At 38.1% G+C, this 17,053-nt stretch overlaps 1 protein-coding gene across 4 annotated transcripts in view; it reads left to right on the top strand.

Annotated features, from left to right (window-relative positions):
- TRAPPC9 (trafficking protein particle complex subunit 9) overlaps window positions 1–17,053 on the top strand; it is a 458,914-nt gene that overhangs the window by 44,987 nt on the left and 396,874 nt on the right. For all 4 annotated transcript variants that reach the window (XM_085321706.1, XM_085321778.1, XM_085321550.1 and 1 more), the window contains 2 exons: window positions 7,454–7,580; window positions 13,286–13,431. In XM_085321706.1, the coding sequence (XP_085177832.1) occupies window positions 7,454–7,580; window positions 13,286–13,431 (273 nt within the window). The remainder of the gene's footprint in view (window positions 1–7,453; window positions 7,581–13,285; window positions 13,432–17,053) is intronic.

Below are 17,053 nucleotides of genomic sequence, written 5' to 3'. Positions count from 1 at the left end.
CTTATGGATTGGAAGAGACCTGCTCTGTTCTGCTGATTTAAACAACTGAAATACTGAATTAGTGGATTAGTGGATCTTGCAAGTCTTGCTAAGATACTTTAGTGACAACATTAGCTTGCTTGTTGTGGTGAAAAATTATGTACTGAATATAAAAGTTTAGTGTCCTACTGTATGTATCCCCAAACTGGAATTTGAGGGACAACTCAAAGGTCAAAAAGATTTTCTGCATGCATCCTATAATCTAATGGTTAGCTATACAGTAAAAACAGTTTGTACCAGTTATAGTCACCGATACTCAGTTGCTACTCCAGCTTTTGTGAGTATTAAAGTCCTAAAATTTTTGGGGGGCTGTTTTGAAATTCCTTTTTTTACTTAAAGGATCAGAAGCATCTTGATGGCAGGACTTGTGCTGAAGGCCTCCAGCAGCAGACACTTGCCTTCTTTTTTCTCTAATTGAAAGATGGCTCAGCAAAGGATTTTCTTTTTTGTGAGAGGGAAATCTATGTTTCTGGGTGCAGATTCCTMTGTCTTTCTCCTGCTCTTTCTGCAGTCAGATTGGCTCTTTTCTGTCTTGTTGCTTGTAATTTGGCCAGGCAGTGTATCACCTTTTGCTCCTGAGGGAGTTGGGTAYGTCAGCTGGCTGCCAGTTCTCTGTGGCAGACTGCTTCAGGAGGTCTCCTCTTGTCCACCTTCTCCTCCATGAATTTCATTTGCTCTTCCAGTGGAGAAGGAAAAGCTCAGTTAACACGAAGAACTATGGGGAATACCTTTTCTTTGTTAAACCTTTAATTCTGGGCTTATCATGAGGGGAGAACTGTGGTCAGAATTTTTTTAGCTATTTGTTTCCCTACTTTTGTTTTCTATATTTTAGTGACTGGCATAAGGAAACAGAAAATTATTTGTCTTCATCAGACATAAAATGTTCCTTTTCTTCATTCTGTTTCACTGTAGGTTGTTCTAGAGGGGACACAATGACTTCAGAAAAACAAGATCAACCAATTGTTTGCCAGAAAACATATTTGTTTATTTAAAAAATTTTTTTTGACTCCATTTATAGTGGGCAAAGTACACATATTCTACATTTCCTCAAGGTATTAAAGATAAAAAGCTAAAATACACAGTTAAAGCAATTATTTTCTGCTAATTGTCTCCATTATCTGCCAAATGTCATTGATACGATGCTGTTAAATCATGGTTCCTGAAATATTTAAAAATGTTAGTGTATAAATAACCTTCCTGTCCTGGTCTGATTTTTCAATGGCTCCATTATTCTGAAACTAACAGTACGACTTTTCTTTTTTACGTTAAGTAGTGTTCAGTCACAAGTGATTTCTAAATATGCAGCTAAAGCGTTCAAAGTTTTGGATTCTAAGAAGGTTAGAAGCAGGTTTGCGACAGCACCAATGTTCATTGTGTTGGCATGAAGTAGTTGAGCAAAAAATTACAAAGAATTTTGGTGGTGGTGCAAAGTTTTCTGTAATCAGAAGAAGCATGAAGGTGGTAATGGAAATATTGTACAAAATGGGGAAATTGTATATGAGATTATATTGAACACTGAGAAATATAGATACAAGTATTAATACTGACTGTAGCTTTATTCAGCGTCATTTTGTTTGCAGGCATTCTAAGATCTTGATCTGTCAATGAGTCTGGAAGGAAACTGGAGAAAAATTAATGACTGTAGTTATTTCAAACGAGATAATGGAATTTGTGGGTCATAAAATTGTCAGGAGTACTTTTTTCAGGAAAATTTTAAAGAGTTGGAGTGATGGACCTCTCAGAGAGGCTTTGTGTTTACAATACACATGTGAATGCTCTTGAAGAGTTCGTTAGGTTGTACAGAGTAACCTGAGATGTTGTATTACTCCTCAGTGAATTTGGTCAGATTGCAAGGAGATTCAGTATTGCTAGTGTTCACATTTCAGCTTTTAGAAAATAACCTTCTTTTCTCACTCAATAAATGAATCTCTGTAATACCTACACAAGAGCATCCAGTAGTGCTTCCAGCTGCTGTGCAGGCTTTTAAAGCTGTTAAGGAGAATTCACAGTTCAAAGGATCAAGTGCTTATCATTTTCCTGCTAATATATCCAACCATGAAGGCACTAGGTGGGTAAAGAGCCCTCCAAGAGTAGCTGCTTTCCATCCCTTCTTTGCAAAGAGAAGGATAGCTGCTGGTGGTATCTTATCTCTTTCAGCTGCAAACTGTCTTCTAAACTATCAGTCAGGAGACTTAATAGTTGAAAAGATCCTCCCAGAAGGCTGATGCAGTTTTTTATTGTTTATTGTGTTTATTGCAGTTGTGTATTTTGTCAAACCAGGATGACAGACAGGCAGATGCTAGGAACGTTCAGAGAGCTGTTTGGAAACAGCAGTCTGTAGTGGGTTTTGGTAACTATTAGGCTTTGAGGGAAATGTGACTATACAGGTATGTCCGTGTAATTCACTCATACTACAGAGATGAGGTAGCAGAGATGTTCAGGCAAGGGAGAAAGGCTCTGGCATTTGCTTTCAGAAGTGGCACTCAGGCAAGATTGTGCTCTTGTCTTGCTGTTTTRTATCAGCTATGCTTGATGCGTCGTCGTATTGATGGCGATTCCTTTAGCATCTCAGTTATGACTTAGAGCTAAGTGGAGAGTAATAGAGCTGCTGGCTTGGCAGCAGCCAGTTATAAACCGCTTTCAATATCATATCAGGATCGAATGAGGTCCTATTTTAGCTTTATTTTTTGTGGAAAGCATGCTGAGCTCGTACTGTGAAATGAAAAYGCACCTCTAAAATCTATAAACCAATTCCATTTGAAAATGGCAGCATTCTTTCTTCGAATGCAAGAATTGACAGAGTTTCACACTGAAGCTTTTAGGAAGTGAGAAACGATTCTTTAGAATGACAGGCCTGCTGTTTCAAACAGAAGTGCACACTGTACTGTYGTCATCATTACTCTTTCTTGAGAGTTGTGACACTTTCCATTTTACTAGGTGCTATATATACTGTATACCCTTGCTGGTATAAAATAGCAAAATAACATCCTGAATGCTGTAGTCTTGAATTCTTATGAAAATACTCAATCTTGAACCACTGCAGCTCCAGGCATTGCTCTAGTGGTCTGAGTGTCTGTGTATGTCTAGTAATGTAATTCCTGGAACCTGGAATTTCATACATCCAGTTAAAATGTGGTGAGTGGCTCAAGAGGGAGTTCAGTGAAACTTAGACAGAAGCAAGGCAATTTGTTAGTTTGGTGGCATTAATTTCCCAGYATAGGCAATTAAAGTTTACTTGCTGAAAGAGGGTATGCACTTCTGGCTTTAGAAGCTTACAGACTAACCTGGATGGACGTATGCAGCAAAAATATCATGTGCCTTGTGTACCAGAAGATACGTATGTGATACCTGCAGCCTCCGTTATACTGCGATAATGCATTGCTGTTTCATCAGAGGAGTCGTACAGTCTGAATCTTAAAAAGTTGAGTTTGGGGAAACTYGGTCATGGCGTAGGCAGAATGAAGTATGTGTATGGAGTGTTATCAGTAGCATTTCAAATACAGTATTGTCTTGTCTGGTTTGACAGGAGTTAACACAGAAACAAATAGTTTCTTGTAAGAAAAAGAGGATGGATGCCCCTGCCTCATTCTCCCCAGCCACTAAAAATCCTTGGATGAAAAAAATATCCTGAGCCTTGAAAGTGCTGTCCTGAGTGAGGTGGTAGGGATGAGCTGGCTTGCAGCAGCAGCTACTGGAAGTGTTYTCTTGCAGAAAGAGGCATGCGGGCTACCTGAGCCATGAATAGCTTAAACTTAAAAGAGAAACCACAGTATTTCTCCCATGCATATTTTGATAAATCTAAGGTCCCTTGGGCTAATGCTTTTTCATTACTGGAAGTGCTCTTTCTAGTTATGATAGTCAGCTCTCATTATAGGTCTTGAGAAACAGTAGACTTGGAAGAAAGGTGGAAAATCCATTTAGGCAGGTTTTATCACCTTAATCTGTGAATGGATGAGAAATAAGAGAGGTAATAAATGATAAAATGATGTAGACCTGTGGACTGCGTCCCRACATTCAATCTGCTAGTATAGATTTTGAGATCTATAGTAGATTTTGTTCAAGAACGAAACTAGTAATATATTTCTATTAAGGTGTGCATTTGGAAAAGRCAAGCTGGTTAAATGCCTTACTAGTATGTACATGTCTAAATTTGAGGAATAAATATGCAGAAAATGTTCTAATGGTGTCAGAAGTCAGCAAGTAGACTTACTATTACATTTTAAAAATTTTAAGAAGTGTAAAAAAAAAGTCTATACCTAATTAATTCTGTCTGATAGCTGAGACTGCATACCTATCCAACCTGAACATCTGTTTTGAGACTTTATCATCTGACATTTCTGTTGTCATAGTGCCACTGAAATTACAGAGGTATTAAAACAGATGTTAAATATTAATAGTCCTTTATGTGCATGCACAGACTTTTGTCTATTGCCTAAAAACTAACTTTTAAAAATAGTGGGTGGTGGGCATTGTGTACACAGTTGTCRCTTTGGGATATAGCCTGAATCACCTAGGTGGTTAGAGATCAGAGGCTCTCTACATGGATTTTGGTGGCCTAAGTCAACTTGACTGTTAAGTTGCTGGACTCGGAAAAGCTAAAAAAAAGTGTGCAGATACCGTGTACTGTGACACAAGTTCAGYGCTATTGAGCTATGGAATTGGTACAAAAGCTGTGGTAAATTAATGATATAACAAGCAAATCTAAGAGTATTTCTTTGGTGCTGCATTATTGCTAATGGATAGTCAACTGTTTTAAGTTTTGAAAGTTCTTAGTTTGGCAGATTCTGATAATTCATGTTGGACATGAACWGTTCAGTAGTATTCATGTTGTTTGTCATAAATTACTGCATCTTTTTTGCACAATGATATCTTAGCTTTTTATGTAGTTTTATACAGGAAAAAAATGGCTCTTAGATGTTGCAGAATAAYTAAAAGTTTGCGAGCTCATTGGGTCACATCGGGTGTTTAATCCTGTTGAAATGAATAGTTTTATGTCTTGCCAGATTCAGTAGATTAATAATATTTGCTCTCTTAGACTTAATATTCCCTCTAAATGCAGTCCTTTCTTATCCTTTAGGGAGAAAAGATAAAGATGAGAGAATMTTTCTTACAATCTCTGTTGTATTTCTAGCTTCTCCTAGAAGCTGCTGTGATAAGTTTTGCTAGGARCAAAGAAGGAAGTGGTAGCAGCTTGGAAGAAGGTAGGGTGCTGATAGCCAGAAGGCAGCAACAATGGTCTAAGGAGATAAAATAGTAGAAATACTGGTTTGACAGTACCTCTGATGGTAAGGTAGTCCAACCTCCTGCTAAAGCAGAACTGTTACCATCAATAAGATCAGCTATGCTTTTATTAACAGCATCTCGAAAACCACAAAGGTGGAGACTCCACAGCCTCTCTGGGCAGCCTCTTAGTGACAAATACTTTCCTAATGTCCAGCGTGAACCTCCTAAACTGCAATCTGTGGCTGTTCCTTGTTAGATTGCCTGGCACTGCAAAGAAGAGTTTGACTGCATCAACTTTGTAGCTGCACTTGAGTTGTGCATTCTGATTAGATTGCCCCATAACTGCCTTTTTCTSCTGACTAAAGAAGACTAATGCTTTGTTTGTAGGCCGTGTACTCTGGGTTGCTAACCATGCTGGCATCTCTTTCCTGGTCTCTCTCCAGTTTTTCCACACATGCCTTGAACCAGAAARCCCAAAACTGGACAGTATAGAGTGGGAGTGGCCTGATCTGTACTGAATGGAAGGACCTAGTAACTTTGCTTGATCTGCTGACTATGCGCTTCGTAATTTAGCCCAGTACACCTTTAGCAGAAAAAAGAAAGTATCTAACAGAAAGAGAACGTAGCCTTGATGACCTTCAGAAGCTAGYTGAACTGAAATTTTACCTGAAAGTACAGGGAATCACTTACTTATCTGTTATCTCATTACTCAGTCCTCCATCCTGATGCTGTTTTTATTTTTTCCTTTGAATCATAGARTCACAGAATGGGTAAGGTCAGAAGGGACCTCTGGAGATCATCTAGTCCAACCTCCCTGTTCAGCAGGGTCACCTACAGCATGGTAGACAGGATCATGTTCAGGTGGATTTTGAATATCTCCAGAGAAGGAGACTCCACAACCTCTCTGGGCAACCTGCTCCAGTGCACCGTCACTCTCACAGGGAAGAAATTCCCCCTCACAGTCAGGGGGAACTTCCTGTGCTTCARTTTYTGCCTGTTGCSTCTTGTCCTGTCGCAAGGGACAACAGAAAAGAGTTTGTCCCTGTCCCCTTGAYACCCTCCCYTCARGTACTTGTACRCATTGATMAGATCCCSCCTSAGKCTTCTCTTCCCCAGGCTGAAGAGGCCCAGCTCTCGCAGCYGTTCCTCCTAGGGCAGGTGCTCCAGCCCTCTGATCATCTTTGTAGCCCTATGCTGGACTCTCTCCAGTAGCTCCATGTGTCTCTTGTCCTGGGGAGTCCAGAACTGGACACAGKACTCGAGATGAGGCCTCACCAGGGCTGAGGAGAGGGGGAGGGAATCTTCAGAAAAGTTTTATTCAGTTTGTTCATGAAGGCATGATGTTTTACTTCCAGTATTAGAAGGGAAATGCTGTCCTATTCCAAAAGAAGCTTTCAGTGCTAATTTCAAACTACTTCTTTTGCCATTTGTATTAAAGTGAAATTTTAACACTCAAGTCAGATTTTTCGCTAGAGAGATAGTGGAAACCCAGTTTCTGAATGAGTCTGTCTTAGGTTGGTCATTTCCTGAAGATTGCTACATCTGCTAAACAACTTGCCACATGAAACTGATTTGAGTTATGATATTTTAATGGAGGTATAATAATCTATATTTGCTTGAGCATTCTTATATTTTTAAACCAAAGCAAAATTCTGTTACTGGTTGTTGCAGTTTAGGAGCATAATATATTTATTTCAGGAATGATGTAGTTTTAACTTGAGGTAACATGAAAAATCTTTTATTTCTCTTTTTTGCCTTTGTGATTATTTCAGAACAGAGCTTGTTCACATAGCAATGACCTTATTTTATAACCTTAAAGTACTTGCTTTAATGGCCATTTGTTTWGGACTATGCATTTTCTAGCCAAATTGTAGAAATTGTCGTCTTGATGATGAAAAAATTAAAAAAATAGGTATACATTGAAACTTAAAAAATTAGAAAATGTCAATAAAACTGCCTTGCTTAGGAGAATTTATTTTTTTTTGTTACACCCATTAAGGCCTCTGGAACATAGCCTGTAAGGACATATGCAAGTATTAATGCACAAGTATTTGATTTAAAATGTTGGCAGTACTTTAGAGTAATTTTGAGTAAATGTAAAAAACAAAAAAATCTTTAGTTTATGACTTCACTTTAAACCTTTTTTCTTATAAATTTGATTTTTTTTTTAACAAACACATTTTTTTTGTAGAAAAGAAGGATGTAACACAGAGCTTGGAAAGTTACACATCAAAATGCCCTGGCACAATGGAGTTCATCACTCTCCCAGATGGTGTGAAGTTACCTCCGGTTCCATTCACCAAATTACCTATAGTGAGGTAAGACTCCAAAATGCAGTCTTTTACTTTTCCGTAGTACCTGTCAAATTTTAAATAATGCTAAAAGGATATAGTCTTCTCAGTTCACATAAATTCTTCACAATACCATGAAAAAATGTCAAAATGTCAAATTGGTTTGAGAAGTTCTTAGGCCAAAAAAGAACCTTTGAATAGAAAATATTTTCCATAGTTTTTTGTTTCAGAAGGATAGAGAGTTTTTTTTTATTTGACGATAATTGAAGAGCTCCTGATACAATCTRAGAAAGGTGTTTTGTAATTGAAGCTGAGATTTGAGATTGATATGTGACCGTGCTGAAAGCTGATGCAAGTTGGATGCTGTCTCTCTCCACGGAGCTTGGAACTGAACTGGAACTGATGCCTTTTGTAGCTGTTCCTTTTAAGATACTATGTTTTCAAGCTGTCCCCTTCACTGGCCTTATACACATTTCTAAATCTAAATTATTTCTTTTTTGGTAGCAACCAAGTACCATTGCTTACTAATTCTAAGGTGCATCAGTCARTCAATGCAATGAGCAGTATCTAGTTTAGATTAAAACACGGTATGAAATATTAGAAAGAGAAAACAGTCATTGGACATTAATAATGAAAGGAAAGCTGTATCAAAAGTGAACTTTTGATGGAAAAGTAATTGCCCTTCAGAAAAAAATATTCTAAAAGTTGTTGAAAAGAGTCCTCAGAGATTTGGGTTCACTTGGGTTGTCGCTGAACACTTCATGAAGCAAGAGTTCTAGTTTCACAAATAGCTATTTAAACTCTAGAGTAAAAACACTTTTTATCTTCAGCTTACTTTCACTCTCTAAAATGAAAATAAATGTTTGTTATACTGTGTGAGCATATTCCATGATACAGTTAGTTTTACTGTGTACTCTGTAACTTTCATTTTATTTGTTACATTTATTGAAGAAAGACTCTGACTATTTGTAATACATTTAACACCATAGGTGTGTTCACCTTAGTGATTTAGTATGTGGGAAGTGCTCTTTCCTGAGTGCTTTTGTCCTGAGCCTTTACTTGAGWTTTGATTGAGTGTGATTGGACACACCAGAGGTGTCCTGGAAACAGTGGTTTGCCTTCTGGTGGGAGAAGCTGTGCTGGCTCACCGCCTCAGCGATCCCACTTGGAAAGTGTACTCGAGGCGGGGAGATGCATCTTCTCGGAGGTCTGCCAGCAGTGTGCAGGATTCGGTTAGCAGCGACAAGGCGATTTGGGATGGCTGCGCAGGAAGCTGCTTTGTGTTGGCCATTCGGGGCTGCAGTGAGTGGCAGCCGGTATCAACTTCATCGCTGGAAAACGTGTGATGTGGACATGTCCTAAAGCCATAAATGGCAGCACCAAATCAAATCCTGGTCCTTCCCTTTGTGCTGCACCAGCTGCTGATCTAGATGTACCCTTACGTGCTATACCCATACTGCAGCCTTGTGTAAGGTGCTATATCACAATGGGAGAATTATTTGACTAATTTGTTCTCAGCCTTCCTTGAGGGAGGTATAGATTCACTAAATGTCTCTGTATGCAGCTAAGCTGGTCGTCATCTGTCTCCTTTTCAGTCAAGAGACACAGGTAGACACAGTTTTTTTCTGACCCAATTTAGATATCTGCTTAATGATGAACTGAATCTTTAGAATGTCTGGATTAAATTGACTAGTTTTCCACTGACCTGAAAGATGTCAARTGATAAGTTCAGATACCTGTGTCTGTGTGTTAGATGCCTTCCCTGAGAAATATGTTCTGAAATAGAAGGCTTTCTTTTTTTCCTTGAAAAGTCTGTTTGAAGTGGTTTTTAGAAATCTTAACTTAGCGAAAATTTTATCCTATTTTTTTTTAAATAAAAAGAATTAGTATTCCAAAAATCTAAGTTAATTAAGGAAATTTATATAATCCTTTTTCATACTTGAGTTAATTGATTATAGAGAAGTTAGAGCAATAGCTTCCAAGAGTAAGTTATTTATACAAAATAATGTCTTTTGAAAACAAGGATGCTGTGAAACTCCTATTGCCTTTTGCAGTTCTARGAATAATCTAAGAATTATAGACTATAAAAATAAAACCACCTTCCTTAATCTGACTGTGTACACTATCTGACTGTTTTGGCAGTCAAAGTAGTTGTAGGAACACCTCATTAAAGTTTCTTTATGAATCTACCTTTAGCCTGTGCTAAAAGAGCAGTGTTTAGCAGTGAACTGTTAAATCCTGAATTAGTCTCAGGTTTAGCCTTTTGCTTAACTTTTAAATTGTGAAGGAAATGGATTGTATTGGATGTATTCCATAAAACTGTCTTGTTCTCTATCTGAATATTGGGAGATACCAAATTCAAATCTGAAAGATAGGGGAAACTGTGATCCAATTCTTTTCTATAGAAGTCATGCATGCACACATATTCTATAAAAACTATAGTGATAACAATCAATAGTCTGRGAAAATATTTGCTTGCGTCTAAATATAAAGCCTGCAGCTCTGTCTGCCCAGCAGACCTAGCGTAGCGTAGAGCTGCRCAGCTGGCTGGAGTACAGCCAACARTCTTGYTGCAGTGCTCTTTCAGCTAAATCATGCTAATTTAAGGGGCATAAATTGTAAATGTGTAGAAATGTGGTTTTGGTCAGTGCTGAATAACRTAAGTGTACAAGTCAGTCCCTGCTAAATCACTTTAGAATCATGTACATTCACTGGTGATAATGACTTCTATTTGCTGTTGGCATTATATGGTTTATTAATTTTTAATCCATTTAATATGTGGTGCAGTTTTTGCAGTTTTTGTATGTAGAATTCTTAATCAAGATATTATGTCCAACATTCAGATGTCATAGTGAAATGTCTTAGAGAAACTGTTAAAAGCAGTAAAAGATACTTTGGCAAAGGCTTTGTATTTATGTTTGTATTATGTTTAGCCTTTGGAACTTTGCCCCTTTTTTTTTTTTCTTTTCTTTGTTTTGGTCATTTCAAATACCGTGGTGCAATCTGGAAAGCTCCTTCATGAATCTTTAAAGACTTGAGGAAGCTTCAAAAGTTTGAGTTTTTTTGGATTTGAAAATTTCATTATAGCATACTGTTAAATCGTCATTAGTGTTTTCTTAAATAAATAAGAAAAGAATTTATTGWTTTCTTTTCTTTCTATATCAGTGGATGCACTATTACCATTTAATAAGTTAGCCATGTTAAAACTCCTTTGGTTACTAACATACTTAAAAGAAGGATTTTTCTTCCTTTTTACCATTGATGACTTTTTAGTTGTCCTTACACATTTTTCTTTCCATTTTAAATTTACTTTAATTGCTTCTAGTTTTTCTTTCATCTGTTTATTTAGGTATAGTACATTTTAAAAAAAATATTTCCTCTCTAACTAAAGTTTTTTTTTTTTTTTTAATTAACACAGTGTTTTTCAATTTTGGTCTTCTCAGCAGCTTGTGAAATTATTTTGTAGTTCCTAATTGTTGCATATTTGAATTCAGTAGGGCTAGGACTAGAGGTAGAAAATGTACTTTATGCAAGCTTTCCATTCAAAGGAATTAAAAAATAATAGTTTTAAAAATAGCTGAAGAATATTCCCTCTACAGGCATTCATTAAGATTAAGGAGGTTAGTTTAGTAATTCAAACACCACTTATTTAATAATGATGGGTAAGTCAAAGCACTTCTATATATAAAATGTCTGTTTTTTAACAGTTTATCTAGTTTAATATTAGCTTCCTCAAATGAGTATCACTTGCATGTTTTGGTTTAAATTGCATTCCAGTTTGTATCAAAATCCTATCAGAAGAGTTAATGCACTCATTTTGACCTGGTATTTTCAGGAATCTGTCACAGTTTCTCTTTATTCCTACAGCACATTGTCACTAAGCATTGCCAGCAGATGATGTATGGATATGATTTACTTCTTGTTCTAAAATACTTCTAATGTTCTCTAGAATCTTCTTATTAAGTGTTTTATATCACTGAAATAACGTATTTTTGTATTATTACTCTTACAGCTTCATTATTTTTCAACAGTGGCACATTATCTTGAATGATTAGGGTAATTTTAAAAATAAATTGCTCTTGTATATGTATATACCTCTTATTAGTGGAATACTGATTTGTTTGGTTTTTATAGCTGTTAATCATTGTGCTGAATTCATTGGTTATTTCCCAGGACTTAAATTATTTTCATCTTCTCATTAATGATTTATTGTTTTGAAAATAAGTATACCTCTTTAACTTTGGTAAGTGAATGACTTCAATTATATCCTGTAAATGATGCAAAGTTACTTTAGCATGTAAAAGAACTGCATTTTAAAATAAAGGCACTTTATCTTAATTTGTGTTTCTAAGACCTTTATAACTGAGAAGGGTTTCTTTCTTAGTGCCCCAGTACTGTTGTCGTAGTATTTGAAGAACTTCATAAAACAGGAAAACTTAATCATGTACTGTAACATGTATAACTTCTTTGGTTTATTATGGCATTATCCAAAAAATCCAGTGAGATAACTTTTAGTGTAGTAGATGGATTTGGGAAAGTCAGAAAGAAGGAGGTTAGTCCATGAACAAATTGTGGTTTCCTAGGTTTCTTGTACCTGATTTCTTAACTGCTTTCAAAAGTCTCTTAGGTTTTTAGAAGCTCTAATAKTTAATGCCTTGGTACAAGGCCACTATATAATTAAGTATCAATTTAAGTTTACTTCTGGAAAGATTTTTGAGCAGTGTATTTCACTCTGATTTGTCTATCTCAGTGTGGTGATGTCTCTAGCAATTAGCAGAAATTGTACATTTATTCTATGAGAAATATTTTTTTCTTGAAAACTAACTTAGGAAAGGTTGATGACTTAATTCTTSAGTGATTATAAAAGGAAGTTTTTTGTCTCTTGCTGTCATTTTTTAATAAAAAATATGAACACTTTATGCTTAATAGAAGGTAGCAAAAATGATATAATACTGTGATAGAGTGGTGCCTCTGTTCGCCTTTTATTTTTCCTTTTCTGACTTCTTCCTGAGGAGGAATATTTCCGTCTCTTATAATGCTACTGCTGTTATTAAATATCCACTGGTTAAATGTCCAGTGCTTACTTTTTGTTTGTTTAGTCTCCAATTTCCCATCAGCATTGGAGGATTCATGGTTTCCTTGCACAGTAGCGTAGGGATTTTGGTCWAATAAAGGTGTAGTTTAATAAATCATCCTTTTCTTGTTTTGTTTGTCTTGCTTTCTGGTCTTTCAGCAAGACCACTCATGTTGCTATGATATTTTGTTTCTTCCAGAAGCAGGTCTGTGCATTTTAAATGTTTTAAAATTTGCTTTATTCACTTTGGATAACTTTTAGCTATATTACATTGTCCAATGTAATTTTGTCTGTCTTCTAGTTTGGGCTTAATTTAAATATTCAGTCACTTTCTGTGTTAGAGTTATCGAATATCCATCACTTAATTCACACATACCTTGGAAGCTAGTAGCTGGGTTTCAAATCACTGATCTAACTTGTTTTGTGTTTGATGGTTTTTAAAGAAGTTTATTTTATAATTTTCCTTTGTTATTTGTTTTCTTATACCTTTCTGAAAGTTTTCCTTTAGTTTCCTTGAATTTCTGTTGTTTTCTTTTTTTATCTCTGGTGTTTATTTCATATTTTCCATTTGCAGTATTTTAATCAGTACCAGAGTGTCATTTAGTGTTTATCAGCATCATTTTTAACATAATCATCTAAAAATATTTATACTTAACAGATCTGTGAAGCTTTTGAATCTCCCCACCAGCCTCCGACCTCACAAAATGAAAAGTTTACTTGGTCAGAATATGTCAACCAAAAGCCCCTTCATATATTCTCCAATTATTGCACACAGTCGGGGTGAAGAACGAAATAAGAAAATAGGTAAGAATATTTTACGGTATTTTCAGTCTTTTTGTTAAGTTGTAAAATGTTTTCTCAGTTAAACTGAAATTCATATTGAACCCAAATATTACTTTCKTGTATTTGAGTTAATCAGCTTGCTTGATGTTGTGAAGAACCAAAGCTTTGGTCTCCTAAGTGACTTTTGGAACCCATGGGAGAGCTTCAATCAAACTCAAAAGGAGGATGAAGTCTCATAGGTGATAGAGTTTTTTTCAGAGGAGATAAACTAGTGGAATTTCCTTCTCAGACAATGAGAAAGGAGACAAAACTTAGTTTTTACACATTCTGATTGGCAGCAGCCAGCTTGGCCACTTGTCATGAGCTAGTGCATGAGCAAGTTGTCATGTTGCATTTTTCTCTTTTCTGGTGGGGGTATCATCATAGACATGAAGAGATTAGGATGAATGAGCTGCAGCTTCAAGGACAAAGGATACAAATATAGGAAACTAGATTGTGGTAGTTCATTGCCCATAGGAAATGTTTCTCTTTATGGTTAATAAATAGGGTTAGACCATTGGGTTTTTAAAAATGATTGCCTGTTTGACATGTCTTACAAGAAAAATAATGTACCCAATACACACCCATTCTGATTTACTGTAAATTCACAATGATTAACTATTTAGTCAGTTTTTCTTAAAGATATTTGAGTAAAAATCCAAAAAGCCTCTAAGCAATGTTTAGGATACTATAGCAATTTTTTGTTAGAAGATTAATTTGTTATAAAGCACTTAAGTCTAGTAATTACGCTACTGGAAAGACTAAAAGGTTTGTTTCAAATCCTAGATTAAGTTACAAATATTGGTAGTCTTATTTGTTGCTTTTGTGCATATCAAATGCATGATACTTCTTAACATAATTATTATTGTCAGCACAAAAGGACTTAGGTGGCTGTAGAATAGAATTGATTGTAGAATTTGCAGAATAGTGTTTATGTTAATTTTGCTTACTCTGTTACTGTTGGTTCTTAGTACTGTCTAACCACTGGTGGGAGGAAGAGTAGAAAAAGAGTGGTTTGAAATATCATCAAGATTTCTTAGATTTTCTGTATCATGGTCTGAATCGTAAAATACTAAACCTTTAGCAGATGAACATCATTAATGTTCTAACTAGTTGTTCAAATGGGTACTTCAGGAACAAGATTAGCAGAAGCTTGCGAATAGGGCAAGAGCATGTGTTCCTCAGGACCTGAATTTCATTTACTGACCCCTCTTACAAGAGTGGATGCATGTGAGAAAGACAAGGAGTGTTTTCTGATCACTGTCTTCACAGAATCACAGAATGGTTGAGGTTGGAAGGGCTCTCTAGCGATCATCTAGTCCAACCTCCCTGCTCAAGCGGGCTCACCTAGAGCACGTTGCACAGGATCACATCCAGGCAGGTTTTGAATATCTCCAGAGAAGGAGACTCTACAACCTCTTTGGGAACCCTGTTCCAGTGCTCTGGCAGTCTCAGAGCAAAGAAGTTTTTCCTCATGTTCAGACGGAACTTCCTGTGTTTCAGTTTGTGCCTGTTGCCTCTTGTCCTGTCATTTGACCCCACTGAAAAGAGTCCRGCCCCATTGTCTTGACACCCTCCCTTAAGGTATTTGTAGACATTGATAAGATCCCCTCTCCGTCTTCTCTTCCCCAGGCTAGAGAGGCGCAGTTGTCACAGCCTTTCTCCATAGGAGAAGTGCTCCAGTGCTCTTATCATTTTCGTACCCTATGCTGGACTCTCTCCAGTAGCTTCATGTGTCTCTTGTACTGGGGAGCCCAGAACTGGGCACAGTACTCTAGATGTGGCCTCACTAGGGCTGAGGAGAGYAGCAGGATCACCTCCTTTGACCTGATGGCAACACTCCTCCTAATGCACCCCAGGATACCACTGGCCTTCTGTCCCTTTTTCCACATTCTATGTGCTTCCYTTTTCTGTTTGAATTTTACCAGGTGCTCCTTGCTCATCCATGCAGGTCTCCTGCCCCCTTTGCTGGACTTCTTCCTCATAGGGTTGCACTGATCTTGATCTTGGAGGAAGTGATACTTGAGTATTAACTAGCTCTCTTAGACCCCCCTTCCTTCCAGGGGTTCCGGACCTGTAGGGCATGGGGTTCCTCCAAGTAGTTTCCCAAAGAGGACAAAGTTTGCTCTCCTGAAATCCAGGGTTTTGATTCTACTTATTGCCCTGGGTTTTGATTCTACTTATTGCCCTGCTTCATCTTTGCAGTACCCTCAACTCCACTGTCTCATGGTCACTGCTGCCAAGGCTGCCCCCAACCTTCACGTCTCCAACCAGTCCTTCTTTGTTAGTACAGAGTCCAGCAGCATGCCTCTCCTTGTTGGCTCCTCCACCACCTGTGTTAAAAAGTTATCATCAGTGCTCTGCCTGAATTTCCTGGATGGTTTGTGCCTAGCTGTGCTGTCTTTCCAGCAGGTATTAGGGTGTTTGAAGTCCCCCATGAAAACCAGGKCCTGTGATTGTGAGGCTACTTCCAGCTGTTTGTAGAAGGCCTCATCRACTTCCTCTTCCTGATCAGGTGGCCTGTAGTAAACACCCACAACTGTGTCCMCCTTGTTAACCTGCCCTTTAATCCTTACCCATAAACTCTTGATTCACACTTCAYCCACCCCTAGGCAGAGCTTGATATATTCCAGTTGCTCCCTCATATAAAGAGSAACTCCACCACCTTGCCTTCCTGGCCTGTCTTTCCTGAAAAGCRTGTAGCCACCCATCACAGCATTCTAGTCATGTGAGCTATCCTGCYATATCTCTGTAACTGCAATGAGCTCATGGCCCTGCGACGGCACACAGATCTCAAATTCTTCCTGTTYATTCCCCRTGCTGCATGCATTGGTGTACAGGCATTTCAGAGAGGTAATCGAGCATGCAGGTTTCCCTGGAGGGGTGAAAGAACATCCTCCATAGCCATGTCCSATGTGCACTTCCCTGACTGCATGCACCCGCTGAAGCCATCCTGACTTGAGCTGTGTTTTGCTGACTACCTTGCCCCTATAACTCACACATGTGCCCTGCTTAGAGAGGTGGATCCCATCTCTCCCCATCAGTTGTCAATCTTCAAACAGGGTCCCATGGTCGTAGAAACCAAAACCCCGTTGCCAACACCAGTGGTGCAGCCAGTTATTAACTCGGAAAATCCGTCTACTCATCCTCCCATCCTTCCCCCTCAATGGCAGGAATGAGGAGAACATGACCTGGGCTCCCAGATCCTTGACCACTATCCCCAGAGCTCTGAAACTGTTTGATGGCTTCCAGTTGGCCCTTGGTATCATTAGTGCRCACACGGAAGAGCAGCAGAGGGTAATAGTCCCACGCGTGGACAAGCCTTGGCAGCCTTTCCATGACATCTCGTATTCAGGCCCCYGGCARGCAACAGACYTCTCTCAGCAGGAGATCAGGTCGGCAGATAGGTGCCTCCRTCCCCTGCTGCAGGGAGTCACCCACAACARGCACTTGCTGCTTCTCCTGGGCGTTCCCGCAAGGCACAGRGTCTGTCAGCCCASTTGCTTCCCTCGGAGCCATGCCCAGCTCCTCCTCAGCCTGGAGGGCACCAAACCTGTTCCTCAATTGCAAGTCTTCAGGAGGAGTAAGAGTCTTGCTCCTCCTA

Source organism: Rhea americana, unplaced genomic scaffold (assembly GCF_003343005.1).
Source record: "Rhea americana isolate MKP2758 unplaced genomic scaffold, rheAme1 scaffold_0, whole genome shotgun sequence".
Taxonomy (NCBI): domain Eukaryota; kingdom Metazoa; phylum Chordata; class Aves; order Rheiformes; family Rheidae; genus Rhea; species Rhea americana.
Note: the sequence above shows the minus strand (reverse complement) of the source record. Positions and strands in the feature narration are given on the sequence as shown.